Source organism: Galeopterus variegatus, unplaced genomic scaffold, assembly GCF_000696425.1.
Source record: "Galeopterus variegatus unplaced genomic scaffold, G_variegatus-3.0.2 Scaffold161, whole genome shotgun sequence".
NCBI lineage: Eukaryota > Metazoa > Chordata > Mammalia > Dermoptera > Cynocephalidae > Galeopterus > Galeopterus variegatus.
In genome coordinates this window covers 563,023-577,028 of record NW_007726272.1, presented here as the reverse complement: position 1 = coordinate 577,028, position 14,006 = coordinate 563,023, and the positions used below count along the sequence as shown (strand labels likewise).

General features: G+C 46.6%; 1 protein-coding gene across 3 annotated transcripts in view; it reads left to right on the top strand.

The window, feature by feature from the left end:
• Nucleotides 1–14,006, top strand: part of CLEC16A (C-type lectin domain family 16, member A) — a 213,042-nt gene that overhangs the window by 163,873 nt on the left and 35,163 nt on the right. For all 3 annotated transcript variants that reach the window (XM_008593744.1, XM_008593737.1, XM_008593732.1), the window contains one exon: nucleotides 169–336. In XM_008593744.1, the coding sequence (XP_008591966.1) occupies nucleotides 169–336 (168 nt within the window). The remainder of the gene's footprint in view (nucleotides 1–168; nucleotides 337–14,006) is intronic.

Here is a 14,006-nt window from a genome sequence, read left to right as displayed (position 1 = left end):
CTTTAGTGTACTGCTGGTCTCCCCTGCTCAAGAGCCTACTCCCTGCTTGGCATCTCCCAAGTAATGCCTGGCAGGGCCACAGCCACTACAGTGTGTCCCCCACCCCCAATCCTGTCCCTGCCCCCATCCTACATGCTGAGAATGAACCACGGTGTTGTTTGACTGTAGCCCTCCTGGACCTCCCAGTCCAGCCAACAACTGAAGTCCTGGGATTTGGACTCGGCTCCTCCACTTCCACCCAGCACCTGCCTTTCCGCTTCTACGACCAGGGTCGCCGGGGCAGCAGTGACCCCACGGTGCAGCGTTCTGTGTTTGCATCTGTGGACAAGGTGCCAGGTAAGCCAGCCCCCCATCCTGCACTGCAGCTGGCCCCATCATGGTGGGGGTTCAAGGGCTTTCTCTCTGTGGAGTCTGTGTGCACTGCCCTTCCTGTCTCAGAAATCCAGTCAGCTCGAAGCATCAGCTGTTCAGACTTTATCAAAGCATAGCACAAGATTAAACATGAGCCCCAGAAATAGATCTTGGCTTTCCCTTTGGTGTTTTGCCGCCTTGGTTTGGTTTTCCAGAGATTTTTTGAGTATGTGGAAGAACTTCTCAGAAGTAAGACTAAGTAATTTCTTGGAAATTTCTTGGAACTACTAAAATGATTAGTTATGAGGTTGTGGGAGAGTAATTTCCTTCTCCATGGATGATGACTAGAAGAAGATAGTGTGTGTGGTTTCTGTTAGAACCCCTGAAGAAGTGAGACTTCAGAAGAAGGCCGCTGCCCATGGGACCCTGTCCCTTTTTTCCATCTGGGAGCGTCTCTTCTCACTTTCTAATCTCTTCCTCCCCCTCTCCCCCCAAAAAGAGAAACTTGAAAGGAAAGTTCAAGGTCGATTTGGCAGAGCAGAAGGAACCACTTCTCCAGAAGACCAGGCTCTCCCCTTCCTGTTCTGACATGCCTGCTTTAAGTAAATCCATGTGCACCCCCATCCCTCGAAAGAGAGCCTTTCTCTTGATTAAAAATCTTTAGAAAACTGGCCAGGTTCTCCTCTACAACTTACCCCCTCCACATTTAGGGTTTCAAACTTAAATTTCAAGTGTTGTAAAACGTTTTCAAAAGTGGTAATTGATTTAAGAACAAAATGCAGCCATAAGAACCTGCCCAAAATCCAGGTCCTTCTTTTCACCCCCACCCCACATGATTTTTTCTGTTTTCATTCTTTGATTTGATTAATTCACTTAAGTATATATATCTGTTGTAGGCATATGGTTTTTAAAATTCTAAACTGGACATAATTAAATGAAAAATAAGTCTACTTTGCTCCAGAAGTAACCACCATTAACAATATATTACATATCCTTTCAGAAGTGTTTATTTGCATGTCATATATATGATTTTGTGTGTTTTTTCACATTGATTTATACACCACATATGTGATTCTGCACCTTGCCTCGTTTTACTTAATGTTCGCATTACATATTAGCACATATAAATCAACTTTATTCTCATTAACTGTTATATGGTGTTTTATCATATGGATAGACCAAAAAATATTTTATAACTTTTGAATTGATGGATATTTGGGTCACTTCCAGTGTTTTGCTCTTATGGTGTCAGAGTGAACATCATTGGGATATCTTTTTGTAATTGTGCACATCTCACATCTGTGAGATAAATTCCCAGTAGTGGATCTGCCAAGTCGAAAGGGAAGATTTTTAATCTTGATATATGTAGTCCCAACATGAACTCGAGAAAAAAAGTGCCCCAGTTCTCTCTGCCACCCGCAGCTTGTAACTGTTTTCATTCTTAAAACCAATCTTAGACTGCAAGATTGATTATAGCACCACATCTGTTTCCAGCTATGAAATGTGAAATGATTCTGCTTGTTCCAGAGTCTGGAGGTTCTTTGTTAAAAAATTCTCCAGGTTGCTTCATATTCTTTAGCAGTGGTTGCTAAGTAAATATAAGTTATGCCTGTGAGTCTAGGTTAATAAATACTGATTGGCCTGGTAAGAAATTATTTCTCTAGGGTCAGTAAGGCATCATTCAGTTTGGGAACTTACTGGTTAAGGAGAAAAGCCCAGGCCTTATTTCCACTCCAATCCTTTTTGGAGCAAGGTAGACTATAAATAAATAGAGCCAAGCGGCACATTTTCTAGCATCTGCATGATCATTTCTCTGTTTGCAAAATTCTTTACAGTGACATATTACTGACTCACCCTGCCTAGGCTTCCAGGGGAAGTGTGAGGTCATCCAGGACTGGGAGTGTGTTCCTGTCGACAGCCGCCTGGGCCTGCCTGGCAGGGTAGGTTGGCTCAGCTGGAATGTCCAGGGTCTTGTAGCTGGTCCCAGGTCAGGGAACTTGAGGCTGTGCCAACTGGGACTACAGCAAGTCAAAGGTAGCTGCTGAAGGCAGCCATCCACCCCTTGGTGGGGTCTCTCTCATGACTGCCCCTCAGGTACTGGGGTGGGGGTGGAAACCCCATTGTCACTTACGTACCCCCCAGGGTGACTGCCCTTTGTTACAGAGGCATCTCTGCCCTTCTGCCCTGGCTTGGCATTAGAGCTGTAACCTGAAGAGCAAGTTGAAATCCATGAGCTTTAACATGAGTTTGGGGGTGGTGGGACCTCTACGGAGAGGAGGGAACAGCGGCTGCCGCCTACCCCTTGTCATCTGCCTTCACGGCAGAGGCCACACAGCATCTTGGAATCCTCCTTAAATCTTCTCTCCACCTTCCCATACCTCCAGAAAATACCCTACCTTTTCTCCCCTCCCTAGACCATTCCTGAGATCACAGCAGCAGCCTCTTCAGTGTCCCCAGCTTCCGGTCTCATCTCCTGCCTTCCATTCAGTCAGCAGGATCTTTCTAGAACATAAATCTGATCATGTCATGCCCCTGCCTACAACCTTCAGGTAGCATCCTGTTGCACTTAGAACAAAATCCACATCTCTCCCTGTGATCTTGTGTGATCACTGTGAGATCCAGCCCCAGCTGGCCGCTCATGTGAAGTGTGGCCACGTTCACTCCATCCCCCACCCCAGTCGCACCAGTCCCTGCTGCTGCTGCTCTATGTCAGCACTTATCAAAGTTGTGGTTTGGGGACCCCTTTGTGCTCTTACAGAGTATTGAGGAACCCAGAGAGATTCAGTTTATGTAGATTATATCTGTAGATATTTATGGCATTAGAAATTTAAGATGCTTTTAATATTTACTTATTTATTTATTGAATAAATTCATTGCCTGTAAACAAATCACAGTCAGAAGAGCTGTTAAAAAGAAAAGAAAATAAACATATAACTCAGTTTTCTATGAACAATAACTCTGTTTTCCAAAACAACAGAAAAATTAATGTTTTACATTTTTACAACTCTCTTTAATGTCTGGCTTAATAGAAGCCAGCTGGATTCTCTTATCTGCCTCTGATTTCAATCTGTTGTGATTGTGTACATGATGTATTCTCTGGAAAACTCTTCCGTACACCCCTGTGAAAATGAATATAACAGGAAAATGATGTCTTTTCATTTTTGTAAAAACTGGGATTCCCAGACCACGTTTTGAGAACCACTACTGTAGATCACTGAGCCCTTTCCTGCCTCAGGGCCTTCGCAGTGGTGGTTCTTCCTAGATCTTGGTGTGGCTGCTCCCACTAATTGCTCAAGTCTACGTGCTGCCTCCTCAGAGAGGCCTTTTCTGATCTCCACTTCCGTGGCTAGGGTTACCCAACCCCCTCCATCACATTAGCCTGATTTTCTCCATGGAACTGTGGTTCTTCACCTGGCTGACATATTTGTGCACCTGAGTATAATCTTTCTCCATCATGGAGAATGTCACCTGTGTGGGAACCTAAGGGTCTGGCCTGTTCACCTCTCAGCACCTAGCACTGTGTCTTCATTCATTATTTGTTGAATGAAGAGTAAGCCCACACTTGTTCTCTGCACAGCCTTAGAGCAGATCCCATCAAATGCCTTCTCCCTTGTCTGAACTCCAGAAAGACAAGGCAATTCCCTCTGGGGCCCTAGACGTTTGGTGGTTTAGTCTGTGGTACTTTGACAAGGGAACAGGAGGGAACTGAGACCCCGGAAGATCTTAAGCAGCATTCCACTGCTTAGTTTATGTCGCCAAAGTGCATGAGAGGTGTGTCTAGGGACAGATGCACCTAGGTGATCGTTTGGGGTTGGTTACACATCAGCTGACTTTCGCCATTCTCTCCTTATTCAGAGGTTTGCAGACATCAAAGAGCAGGGCCAAGGGGGTGCTGGCTAGTGGTAGGAGAGTTGGTCACCAGAGCATGGCCTGGGCTGGCCTCTGAGGCTGGTGCTGCGCATCCACAGCTGTCCCTGAGGCCCGAGGGTACTGCACCATGACCCCTCCTGCCTTCTGGAGTGCTAGTGCTGTGTGTCCGTTGCCATAGGCCGCACTGTTGCAAAACCCCAGGCTGCACGGATCCTTGCTCCTGCCTGGGGAGTAATTCACAAGGAAGGAAACAGCTCTGCCAAGTGCCTTGCAGTGACTCCTAGAGGAGTTTGCTTTATTAAGAAGCATCTTCTGATTTTACCTGTGAAGCCAAGTAATTGTCATAGAGCAGTTTCTCTCCCCTTTAGAAGCTATAAACAATTATACTTGATGAAAATATAACTTTCTTTTCCTTGGTGGAGATATTAAAGAAGAGTATACATCAGGGCTCATAGGTGGCTATCCCCTTCGGTATATTTTTCTCCCATTTGGCTTAGAAAGAAATTGTAAATTCTATTTACTGGCCAGTTTTAATGTTTGTGGCTCTCACCCCATAGAATGTTCAGCTGCATGAGGGCAGAGGCTGTATGTACACCTGGCCAGGGAAGAAGGAGTTGGTGGTGGCTGGTATGTTGGCAGTGGGCAGACATGAACAGGTCCAGACTCTAGCCTGAGCTCTCTGTGGCTTTGAGGTGCATCACTTCTGTGATTAGAGCCCTCACGACCCATCCCACCCAGCCACAGCAACAGCTTCTTTCCAGAATCTGCCATGGCTGGTCCAAGACTAGCCCACAAGGCCTGTCTTTCCATAAATTCCAAGTGACCAGCAGACACCAGAGCAGAAGCTGTTCCTCTTAAGTGACCTCGGGGCGTTGGGGGCAGCAGCCTCCATTCAAAGGGCCAGAGTCCTAGCCTCCCAGAGTAGCCACGTTCCTCACTTCTGGGCTCCTTTTGGCCCAGAGGCTGCTTCGGAAGGCCTCAGCGGACCAGAGACTGCTTACAGGTGTTCACCTGGTGGGGGAGGTGGAGTGGGAAGTGTTATAGGGATTTGAGTGAAGCAGCCAGGTAGGTTGACCTCCACTGGCCCTCATTGATGGGGGCTTCGTGACTCCTCACCACCAACCTGTTAATTCCAGGGACAGGGACTGGGTCTGCCTCTTTGACTGCTCTCTCCCCTGCTAAAAACCCTCTAGTGCTTCCTGTCACCAGCCCCTCTCTGTGGTCCACAGTCCTACACAGTCTAGCTCCTGCCCCCTTTTCTGGGATCAGCTCCCAGTTGTTCTGTCCCTGCAGCGCTCTCTGCAGGTAGCACAATCCAGCATTACACCCGCACTGGCTCCCAAGGTCCAAGCACATCCCAGCTCAGGGCCTCTGTCCCCGTGCTTCCCTCTGCCTGGAACCCTCTATACGGCGGGTTCCTGCTCAGCCTTCAGGGCTCTGCTCGGATACCTCCTGGGAGGCCTTCCCCTAGTGGCCCGGCCCACCCTCAGCCCTCTCTGCATGGCAGCAGTTTTTCATTTTTTTTTAATTGATGTGAAATATACCTTATGTAACATAAAATTAATCATTCGAAGGTGAACAATTCAATCGTATTTAATACATTCACAATATTGTGCCATCATCACCTCTGTTAGTTCCAAAACATTTTCAACTCCCCAAAGTAAAACCCTGCAGCCTTTAAGCAGTCAGTCCCCATTCCTTCTTCTCCCTTGCCCCTGGCAACCACTAATCTGCTTTCTGTCTCTAGATTTACCTACTCTGGATATTTCATGTAAATCATATGATATGTGGCTTTTTGTGTCTGGCTTCTTTCACTTCACCTAATGTTTTCAAGGTCCATTCATGTTGTAACATGTATCTGTATTTCTTCATTCCTTTTCATGGCTGAGTAATATTCATCACATTGATAGACCTCATTTTGTTTCTCCACACATCACTGATGGACATTTGGATTGTTTTCATCTTTTGGCTATTGTCAACGGTGCTGCCATGAACATTTGTGTACAAGTTTTTGTTTGAACACCTATGTTCAATTCTTTTGGATATATACTTAGAAGTAGAAACTAGGTCATATTATAATTTAACTTTTGAGGAACTGCCAAATTGTTGTTCCACAGTCTTCATAGCCCTCACCTTGAGTTAAAATTGCCTCATTTATGTTCTTATTTGCTGCTACTATCCTGCACTAGAAGCCACTTGGGAGGGGGACCTTGTTCGTCTTATCCTTGACAGTATTGACACTTAATAATACATATTGATGGCTGGGTGGATAGGCGGATTGGGGGATGGGAGGTTGGGGGGGGCAGAAGGGTGGAGCTGATGAATTGTTCAGTCTCGTTTCCCCACATACTGTCAGCTCCTGTGGACAGGGCATTTCTGTCTGGCTGAAGTCTGACACGAGTTGGTGACAATTCTGGGTGCTAGCTGGAGAGTGGGACTTCATTACATAAGGGTCAAGCTCCCCTTCACTCACTTCCTATTCCAGCTTTCTATTGATTTGGGGGAACTGTCTATCTTGGGGCAAACATTTAAATTTCCTGAGTAGCTGGGAAGAGCTATGCTTTTCACAGGTATTAATCTTTATCAAAGGCAGACAAACCAGCCTTATCACTCGCCTGACACAGAACACTTAATAGTTCTGTGGAAAAGCCATGCAGTTCCAGAGCCAGCCCGTGGCTGCTGAGTCACTGAGGAAGAATGCAGAGATGTCAGGGTGCTGACTGTGAAGCCCTGGACTAACATCCAAAAAGAAAAAGAAAAATCATTTAATTCATAGACATAGGTTCTGACTTTGCCTCCCCTGGAGATCATGTTCTAGGTGCTAATGTCATCTCATGGTAGTGTTTCCCAGAAACTAACAGTCAGGGGCCATAGCCTCCTAAATGATCCATCTGCTAACTGGACAGCTGACACACTGAAGGTAGCATGGGAAGCTCAGGTAGCTGTATGCTTCCAGAGGCCCCTAAACTGAGCATTGCTAGATTTAGCAAATAATAATATAGGACACCCAGTTAAATGCGAAGTTCAGATACACAACAGATAATTTTTTTGTTTTGTTTTTAAAGATGAGCGGTAAGGGGATCTTAATCCTTGACTTGGTGTTGTCAGCACCACGCTCAGCCAGTGAGCGAACCGGCCATCCGTATATGGGATCTGAACCCGTGGCCTTGGTGTTATCAGCACCGCACTCTCCCGAGTGAGCCACGGGCCGGCCCAGAAACTAATTTTTTTTAGGCTTGTTTTTCTCTTTTCTGATTATAAAACTGGAGCCAATTCTCTCCTTCCAGCTCCCACAGGCAAAAAAATACCCTCTCTGGAGTCACAGGAAAGAGCCTCACTTACCACCTTCCTCCAGCTCCCCAGCCCGTGTTAACCTGCCTTCAGCTCCCTGGCCAGAGTCAGGCCACTGGCTCAGTGAGTTACAGAAACTTGACTGAAGCCTTTTTTTCTTTAAAGAAAAATTTATTGAGCTGCTAAGCACTTTATGCATTATTTTCATTTGATCTTCCCAACAACCCTCAGAAGGAAGGTTTCTGCATGTGAGGGAGAGACCTGCCCAAAGTCACACAAAATACCCCTCCCTACCCCAGCAAGGATTTGAACTTGAGTCTGCCCAGGTCAGATCCCAAGCCCCTACTACCATGCTGAACCAGCCACCTCTTAATTCCTGAATTAGTTTTGACGTATCTGAAGTGAATTCCCCTTTTCTGATTTTAGAAATAAATGCTAATCATAGCCACCTAAGGCCTCGCTGGTATTGGGCAAAGCCACTTTGTCAGCTCCAATTCTAAGCATGTTCCATGCAGAAAAAGTCCTATCTATTTCTGGAAGTGTGGGCTATAGTTTGGAAGAATTAACTGTGCCAGGCACTTTATATGCATTAATTTTATCCTCCCAGAAACTCTGGAAGCTGGTATCACTTGCCCTGCTCAGACCAAGACCACAGAGCTCACACGAGGTAGGCTGAGATCCGTGTCTCCGCTTCCTGCTCTGAATCCCGTGGCTGCATTGGGAATGATTGAACTGCTTCACATGGTGGCTCTGCACCTGTCTCAGAGCACCAGAGGTCAGCAGGAGTGGCCCTGGCCTAGAAAGAGTTTCCCAGTTCCCTCTTCTGCAGCCCACACTAGCACATTCCCGAGTCCTCACACTCCGAGACCAGCCTCTGCCAGATCAGGGACAAACCTGCAAAGCAGTAATTCGGAAAGATGCTCTCTCTCAAGACCACCACTTCCAAAGCAGGCTAGCAGTACAGGACCCATTCTTATGCAGGTTTGTCCCTGGGCTGTCATGAACAAAAGTCAGAAATGAGACTCCAAATCCTGCCTGACCAAAAGCAGCAGGATTTGAGCTCCTTTCAATGCTTTCTGGCAGTTGTCTCTAAGAGATAAGCCTTCATGTGGTCAGGTGGAGGGTGGAGACCAGAGCCCATTCAAAAATCAGGCCTGAGCTGAGTCCAAAGGGTCCCCTGCTTGCCAGGCCTCTTTTGCAGGGCCCCAGGGCAGCCATGAAGAGAGAGAGCCTCAGGAGCCCTGGAGCTGGGCACACACAGCCCGGAAAGGAACCGTGTTCTCACATCAAGTCCCACAAGGGACTTGGTATGTACCCCCAGAAGACACTTCCCAATAGACACAATAGCACTTATTTCTAAGTGATATTATAAATAAAATGCCTCTCTTGCAAGATGTGGATACGCAGCAGGCAGAGCCAGCCAGCATGCCACAGACGCTTTTCCTAGGAGGTGGAGGGAGGGAGAACAAGAGAGTTCCAAAGAATTGAGAGTTGCTTCACTTGGAGTCATTACCTGCCTCCAACCTCTGAAATGCCTGCCTGTGTGCCCAGGAGCCTTCTGGTGTAACAGTGTGTCAAGTAGCAGGAAACACTCCCTGGTTGTCTATGGAGAAGAGTGTGGAGCACTCATGCAGGAGGTGTGGGAAGAGACCAGAACCCCACATTCAACCTGCATTTGACCTTGGCTATGCCTTGAATGTTCTTGAGGCTCAGGTGGGCCCACTATACGGCAGCCTGGCTGGTAGCACAGAACAGGCAGACATGTGTCAGTGTCGGTGGCAGAGCAAGAGGCTCAGCTGCATGTCCGTGTGTGCACACCAGCACAGGCCTGTCTCTGCACAGAGGGTGCAGCTGCAATCCATACTCGGTTCCAGCCTTCTTAGTACAAGTCAAGCACATTTATGGCAGAACAGTTGGAGAAGCACCAAGAAAAGATAGAATTCACTAAACCTTGCCACCCTGAGGAAGCTATGAAATAGGCTACAGTGTTCTTTCCTGTCGTTCTTTCTTTTCATCCGTTGTGGGCTTTCTTTTCCCAGCACTGGAGTATTTGCCCAGACGAGAGTCAGCAGAATGGGGTAGCTAAGCACATCCCTGGAGCCAGACAGTCTGGGTTCAAGTCCCAGGTTCCCACCTCCACCTTCTACTTGGTACATGGCCTTGGGCCTCAGTTTATCCAGATAAAAAACAGGGATGATGCACAACTATATGAGTGTACTTAGCACTACTGAACTGTACACTTAAAAATGGTTACAATGGAAAATTTTATGTGTATTTTACCACAATTGAAAAAACAAAAATCAGGGTGAAAATGTCAGCTACCTCTTAAGTCTCTTATGCACATAAAATGAGTTCATGTATGTAAGTGCCTAGAACGATGCCTAGTATGTATAAAGTATTCAACTAAGGGTAGCTGCTCTTAGTATTTTGTTATTTTTAGTTAAGAGCTGACCCTTGGGACCCCAGATAATAGGTTCCCTTTCACACATAAATCATTTTGCACAAACAAAATCGATAATATAGTAGCCCCTTCTGCAGGAAATAACAAAGCCATCCTGCAGTGGTACAGATTTGCCCTTTTCAGAAAGGCTTTCATTAGGTGCTGATAAAACACTGGGGTGTGATAGAACAGGCAGAATTTTCCTCCCCACACAGAAGAAGCCCTGAGGGTTCAGTCATGTGATCTGCCTGAGAGGTCCCATAGCTTGCAGTGGCAGAGCCAGGGCCAGAGAGGAACATAATATTCATCTCCTGAAGCTGCCAGCCCCGCACACATTTTGTCCCCTGTGGTGCTGATCTGCCATCATTTGTGTAGCACCTGCCTGAGCCAGGTAGTCCCCACTGACACTGACAACAGCTCTGGGATTCTTCATCATTCTTCATTCATCATTCTTAGTCTACAGATCAGGAAACCCAAGCCAAGAACAGAAAAGCACTTTGCCCAGTGTCACACAGCTCACAGGTGGCCAGCCTGGGATTTGAACCAGGGCTGTCTGCTTGCGCTGTGAACCACCATGTCTTCAGTTTTGAAGATTATTCAGTGGCCAAACACCTGAGAGTCAGGTGTGCTTTGGGAACCCCATGAACTATTGCTGTATTCCATGCCATCTTGCATACCAGGAGCACAGAAACCAGCAGAAAAAAGTACATAAAATTATTCAAAGAAAAGTTTGCCTTTTTTCTGTGGATACTTATTTTTTGCTTCTGGGTCATTTGTTTTATCAACTGCAAGTTCTCATTAGCAGGCAAGTGATAGCAGATGCCACGGATTGAAGGTTCATTTATGGCAGAAAATCCAGAAACAAAATTCTAGCCCTTAATTTTATTTGTGAATTGATAAAAGTCCACCTTGATTTGATTTTTGCCTTAAAACATCCCTGACTAGCTCAAGGAACCCCCGGGTGCTCCCTGGAACAGGGTTTGACTTTAACACTTCCCAAGAACTAGTCACAGTGCCTGCCTTTGGGATCCGAGAGAATGAGATGCCAAGTAAGTAGTAATGCTGAGTGTGCAGACAGCCAGAAGGAAAACCAGTTAATTCATGAGGACCCCCTAAGAGTGAAGACAGGCAAATCAAAAGGCAGAGATGTGACAATACTGACGCTGAAGGCTCAGGGGGAAGCAGAAGTCTTTGAGTTCTCTGCGTGTCCCTTTTCTTTATGCCTTGGATGACCTCTTCAAAGCATGGCACCTCCTGGAGCTAGAGCAGGGGACCATTGGCAGGGTAGAGTAGGGGAAGGACTGGCTTTTTTTTTTGTCCTTTTTGAGACCGGCCGCACCGCGCTCAGCCAGTGAGTGCTGTGAGCGCAGCAGCCATTCCTATATAGGATCTGAACCCGCGGCGGGAGCGCCGCTGTGCTCCCAGCACCGCACTCTCCTGAGTGCGCCACGGGCTCGGCCCAGGACTGGCATTTTTAAAAGGAACTTTTAAAGTTCCAAGGAAGTTGTATGACAAATACACTGACTAGGGTCTAGAAAGGGTAGATTTGTTGAGCAAGTGTGTACTGAAGCCCTTTGTGAATCAAGTAAGTACTGTGCTGGGCTTACAGAGAAGGCTGGCCCCAGGAGACAACTTATAAATGGGTGGTCCAGAGCAAGGAAGCAGGCACAGTGAGAGCTCTGCGGGGCATCCTGGCACAGAGGAGCTGTGTGTTCAAAGGCATGTATGCAGGGGAGGGCAGGGAGGAGAGCCAGGCTGGGAACTGGGCAGGCTCAGTTGGTGAAGGGCTTGGTGGGCTTGCTGAAGGGTGACAATTTTATCTTGGAAGCAGCAGGAAGCCACTGAAGGTTCTGAGGCAGAGGAGTGATAAGTCAGGGACACGGGCAGCAAAATGGCCTTGGGCTTTGATAGGCTAGGGTTGGAAAGGGCAGGGGAGGAGGGTAGACAGGAAGTAAAGGCAGGGCCCACTCAAGCTCCTTCACTTCCTGCTCATGACCTGTGTAGTAGGTGGCACTATGCCCATCTTACAGATAACAAAAATTCTCTTCACAGAGGTAGCCTCCTTCTCAGGTTGATGTGCATCTTTTTATACCTTTTCCTAGGCATCTTTGTTCTGTACTTGTACAATAGGATCATAGTACTTTTTTAAAAAAAAACAAAAACAAAAAACTAAATGACCACTATTTTCACTCAACAATATATCCTGGAAATCTTTTTTCATGTTATTTCATAAGAACATGCTCATTTGTTTTTGACTGCTATGGTCAATCATCTAGACAAACCACTATTTAGCCAGTCCCCTATCGATGGATGTTTAGGTTGTGGCCAATGTTTTGTCCTTTAACAATAATAGGCACCTCCAAGCACCGTTGCGTAAGGGTTTCCTTAGGCTAAATAACTGTGAAGAGAATCCAGAAATAGGCTGTAGAACCAATGGGATTTGGTGACCAGTGAAATGTGGGGTTGGGTGGAGTGGGGAGCCGCAGGGCTAGTTTAAGGCAAACTATTGAAGGGTCTCCATTTCTCTCTCTCTCTGAATGTTCTCTGTGAATTCAGCTAGCACAGAGATCATTTGGTGATCCCAATTTCTGACCCAACAACCCTTGTTACTAATGGACATTGTTTTGTCCAGGAGACCTTCAGGAGCTGATGATTAGAAAGGTCCCCAGGAACTAGTGGGGGTCTCCAAGGGCTGGCCAACCCATGGCATGAAACCTCATCCCAGACAGAGCCTCTGAGCTTGGCATGGTGAAGCCACCAGTGGCTTCTGCTCTTACTCCTGGTTCCCACCCGCTGAGGTTTCAACCTTCTCCGATTCTCTTCTCTCTGTAGCCAGAATCCCACAACTAAGATACAGCTTCCTTTATTTGTGGCTGTCCAGCCATGGCATTTTGTATAAATGTGGTTTTCTTCAAACACACACACAGTGTTATTTTTGTAACATCTCAAATTCCCAAAGGGCTGAAAGTCAATATTATCCCAGTGCGATGGAAATGGCTGTTCTATGACATGCCTTCACACTTATATAGCCTGCTTCCTTAAGCCTCAGAGTGATCACAAAAACATATTTCAAAGCCCATTGACTGGGACTGATGAATTGTTTTACTGTCTCCATCACTCCCTGCTGTGAGCTCCAGTCCTTGAAAGCCACCACCTGTTTCCATGTTGAGTGTGAGAAATTCACAGTATGATTTTGGGAGTAGATGCTTCAACTGTATGAAATACTAAGTTTGGACTGTGATTTGCAGTGACTCCTCAGAAAGTATTTCCTAGCTGGTAGAAATTCAGGTGCATGGCATATCTGGTATACTTCTAGCATCCAGACTTTTAAGGCCCCAGGAGAAAAGACCCATTAATTGAATGCCTCCTATGTGCTAGGCACTAAGCTGGTTGCTTTACGTAAAATAAGGAGATTAATACAAAGAAACTGTAGTGTTATTAATTTTGCTTTTACAGCTGGGCCAAGCAAGACTCAAAAAGCAAAGTCGCTTGCCCAGAGCTAGTTGATGAAGATGGAGCCCCTTCTTCCAATGCTTCTAGGGACTTCCTGAGAAAAAAGTTACTTCTCACTCTTTGTTCTTTCCTTTCCTGCTAAGTTGATTTGAAGGCTCAACGGAGCTTTTGAGATAAGGCATCCTTTTGTTGTGGTTTTCTGATCATGTTGACCTCACAAGCCGATGGTTGGGCCTCAGATGCTGGGCTCCAGGCACACTCCAGTCTTTCGGGTCACAGATGTCCTCAAACCTCGGGGACAGCGGGTGGTAGGAAGAGTCAGTGCTGATGGAATGAACCTCCCACAAAACCCTCCACCACCACTACTCTTAGTAACCTGGCAAATGTTCTGAAATAGTTGGCATTTACCAAATCTCGGGTATTTTGGAAAAATGCACTTTCGGAGGCCAGATTTCCAGCCTGAAGCCCAAGGGAAATGTCCCTCAGCTCAGAGCAGTGTCCTAGCATCCTGAAGCAGTGCCGAGCATAGTGGAGACCTCAGCCTGCTCATCATTCCTGTCTCCGACCTCTTCACTCTTCTCCCAGCAAAGAGCAAATGCAG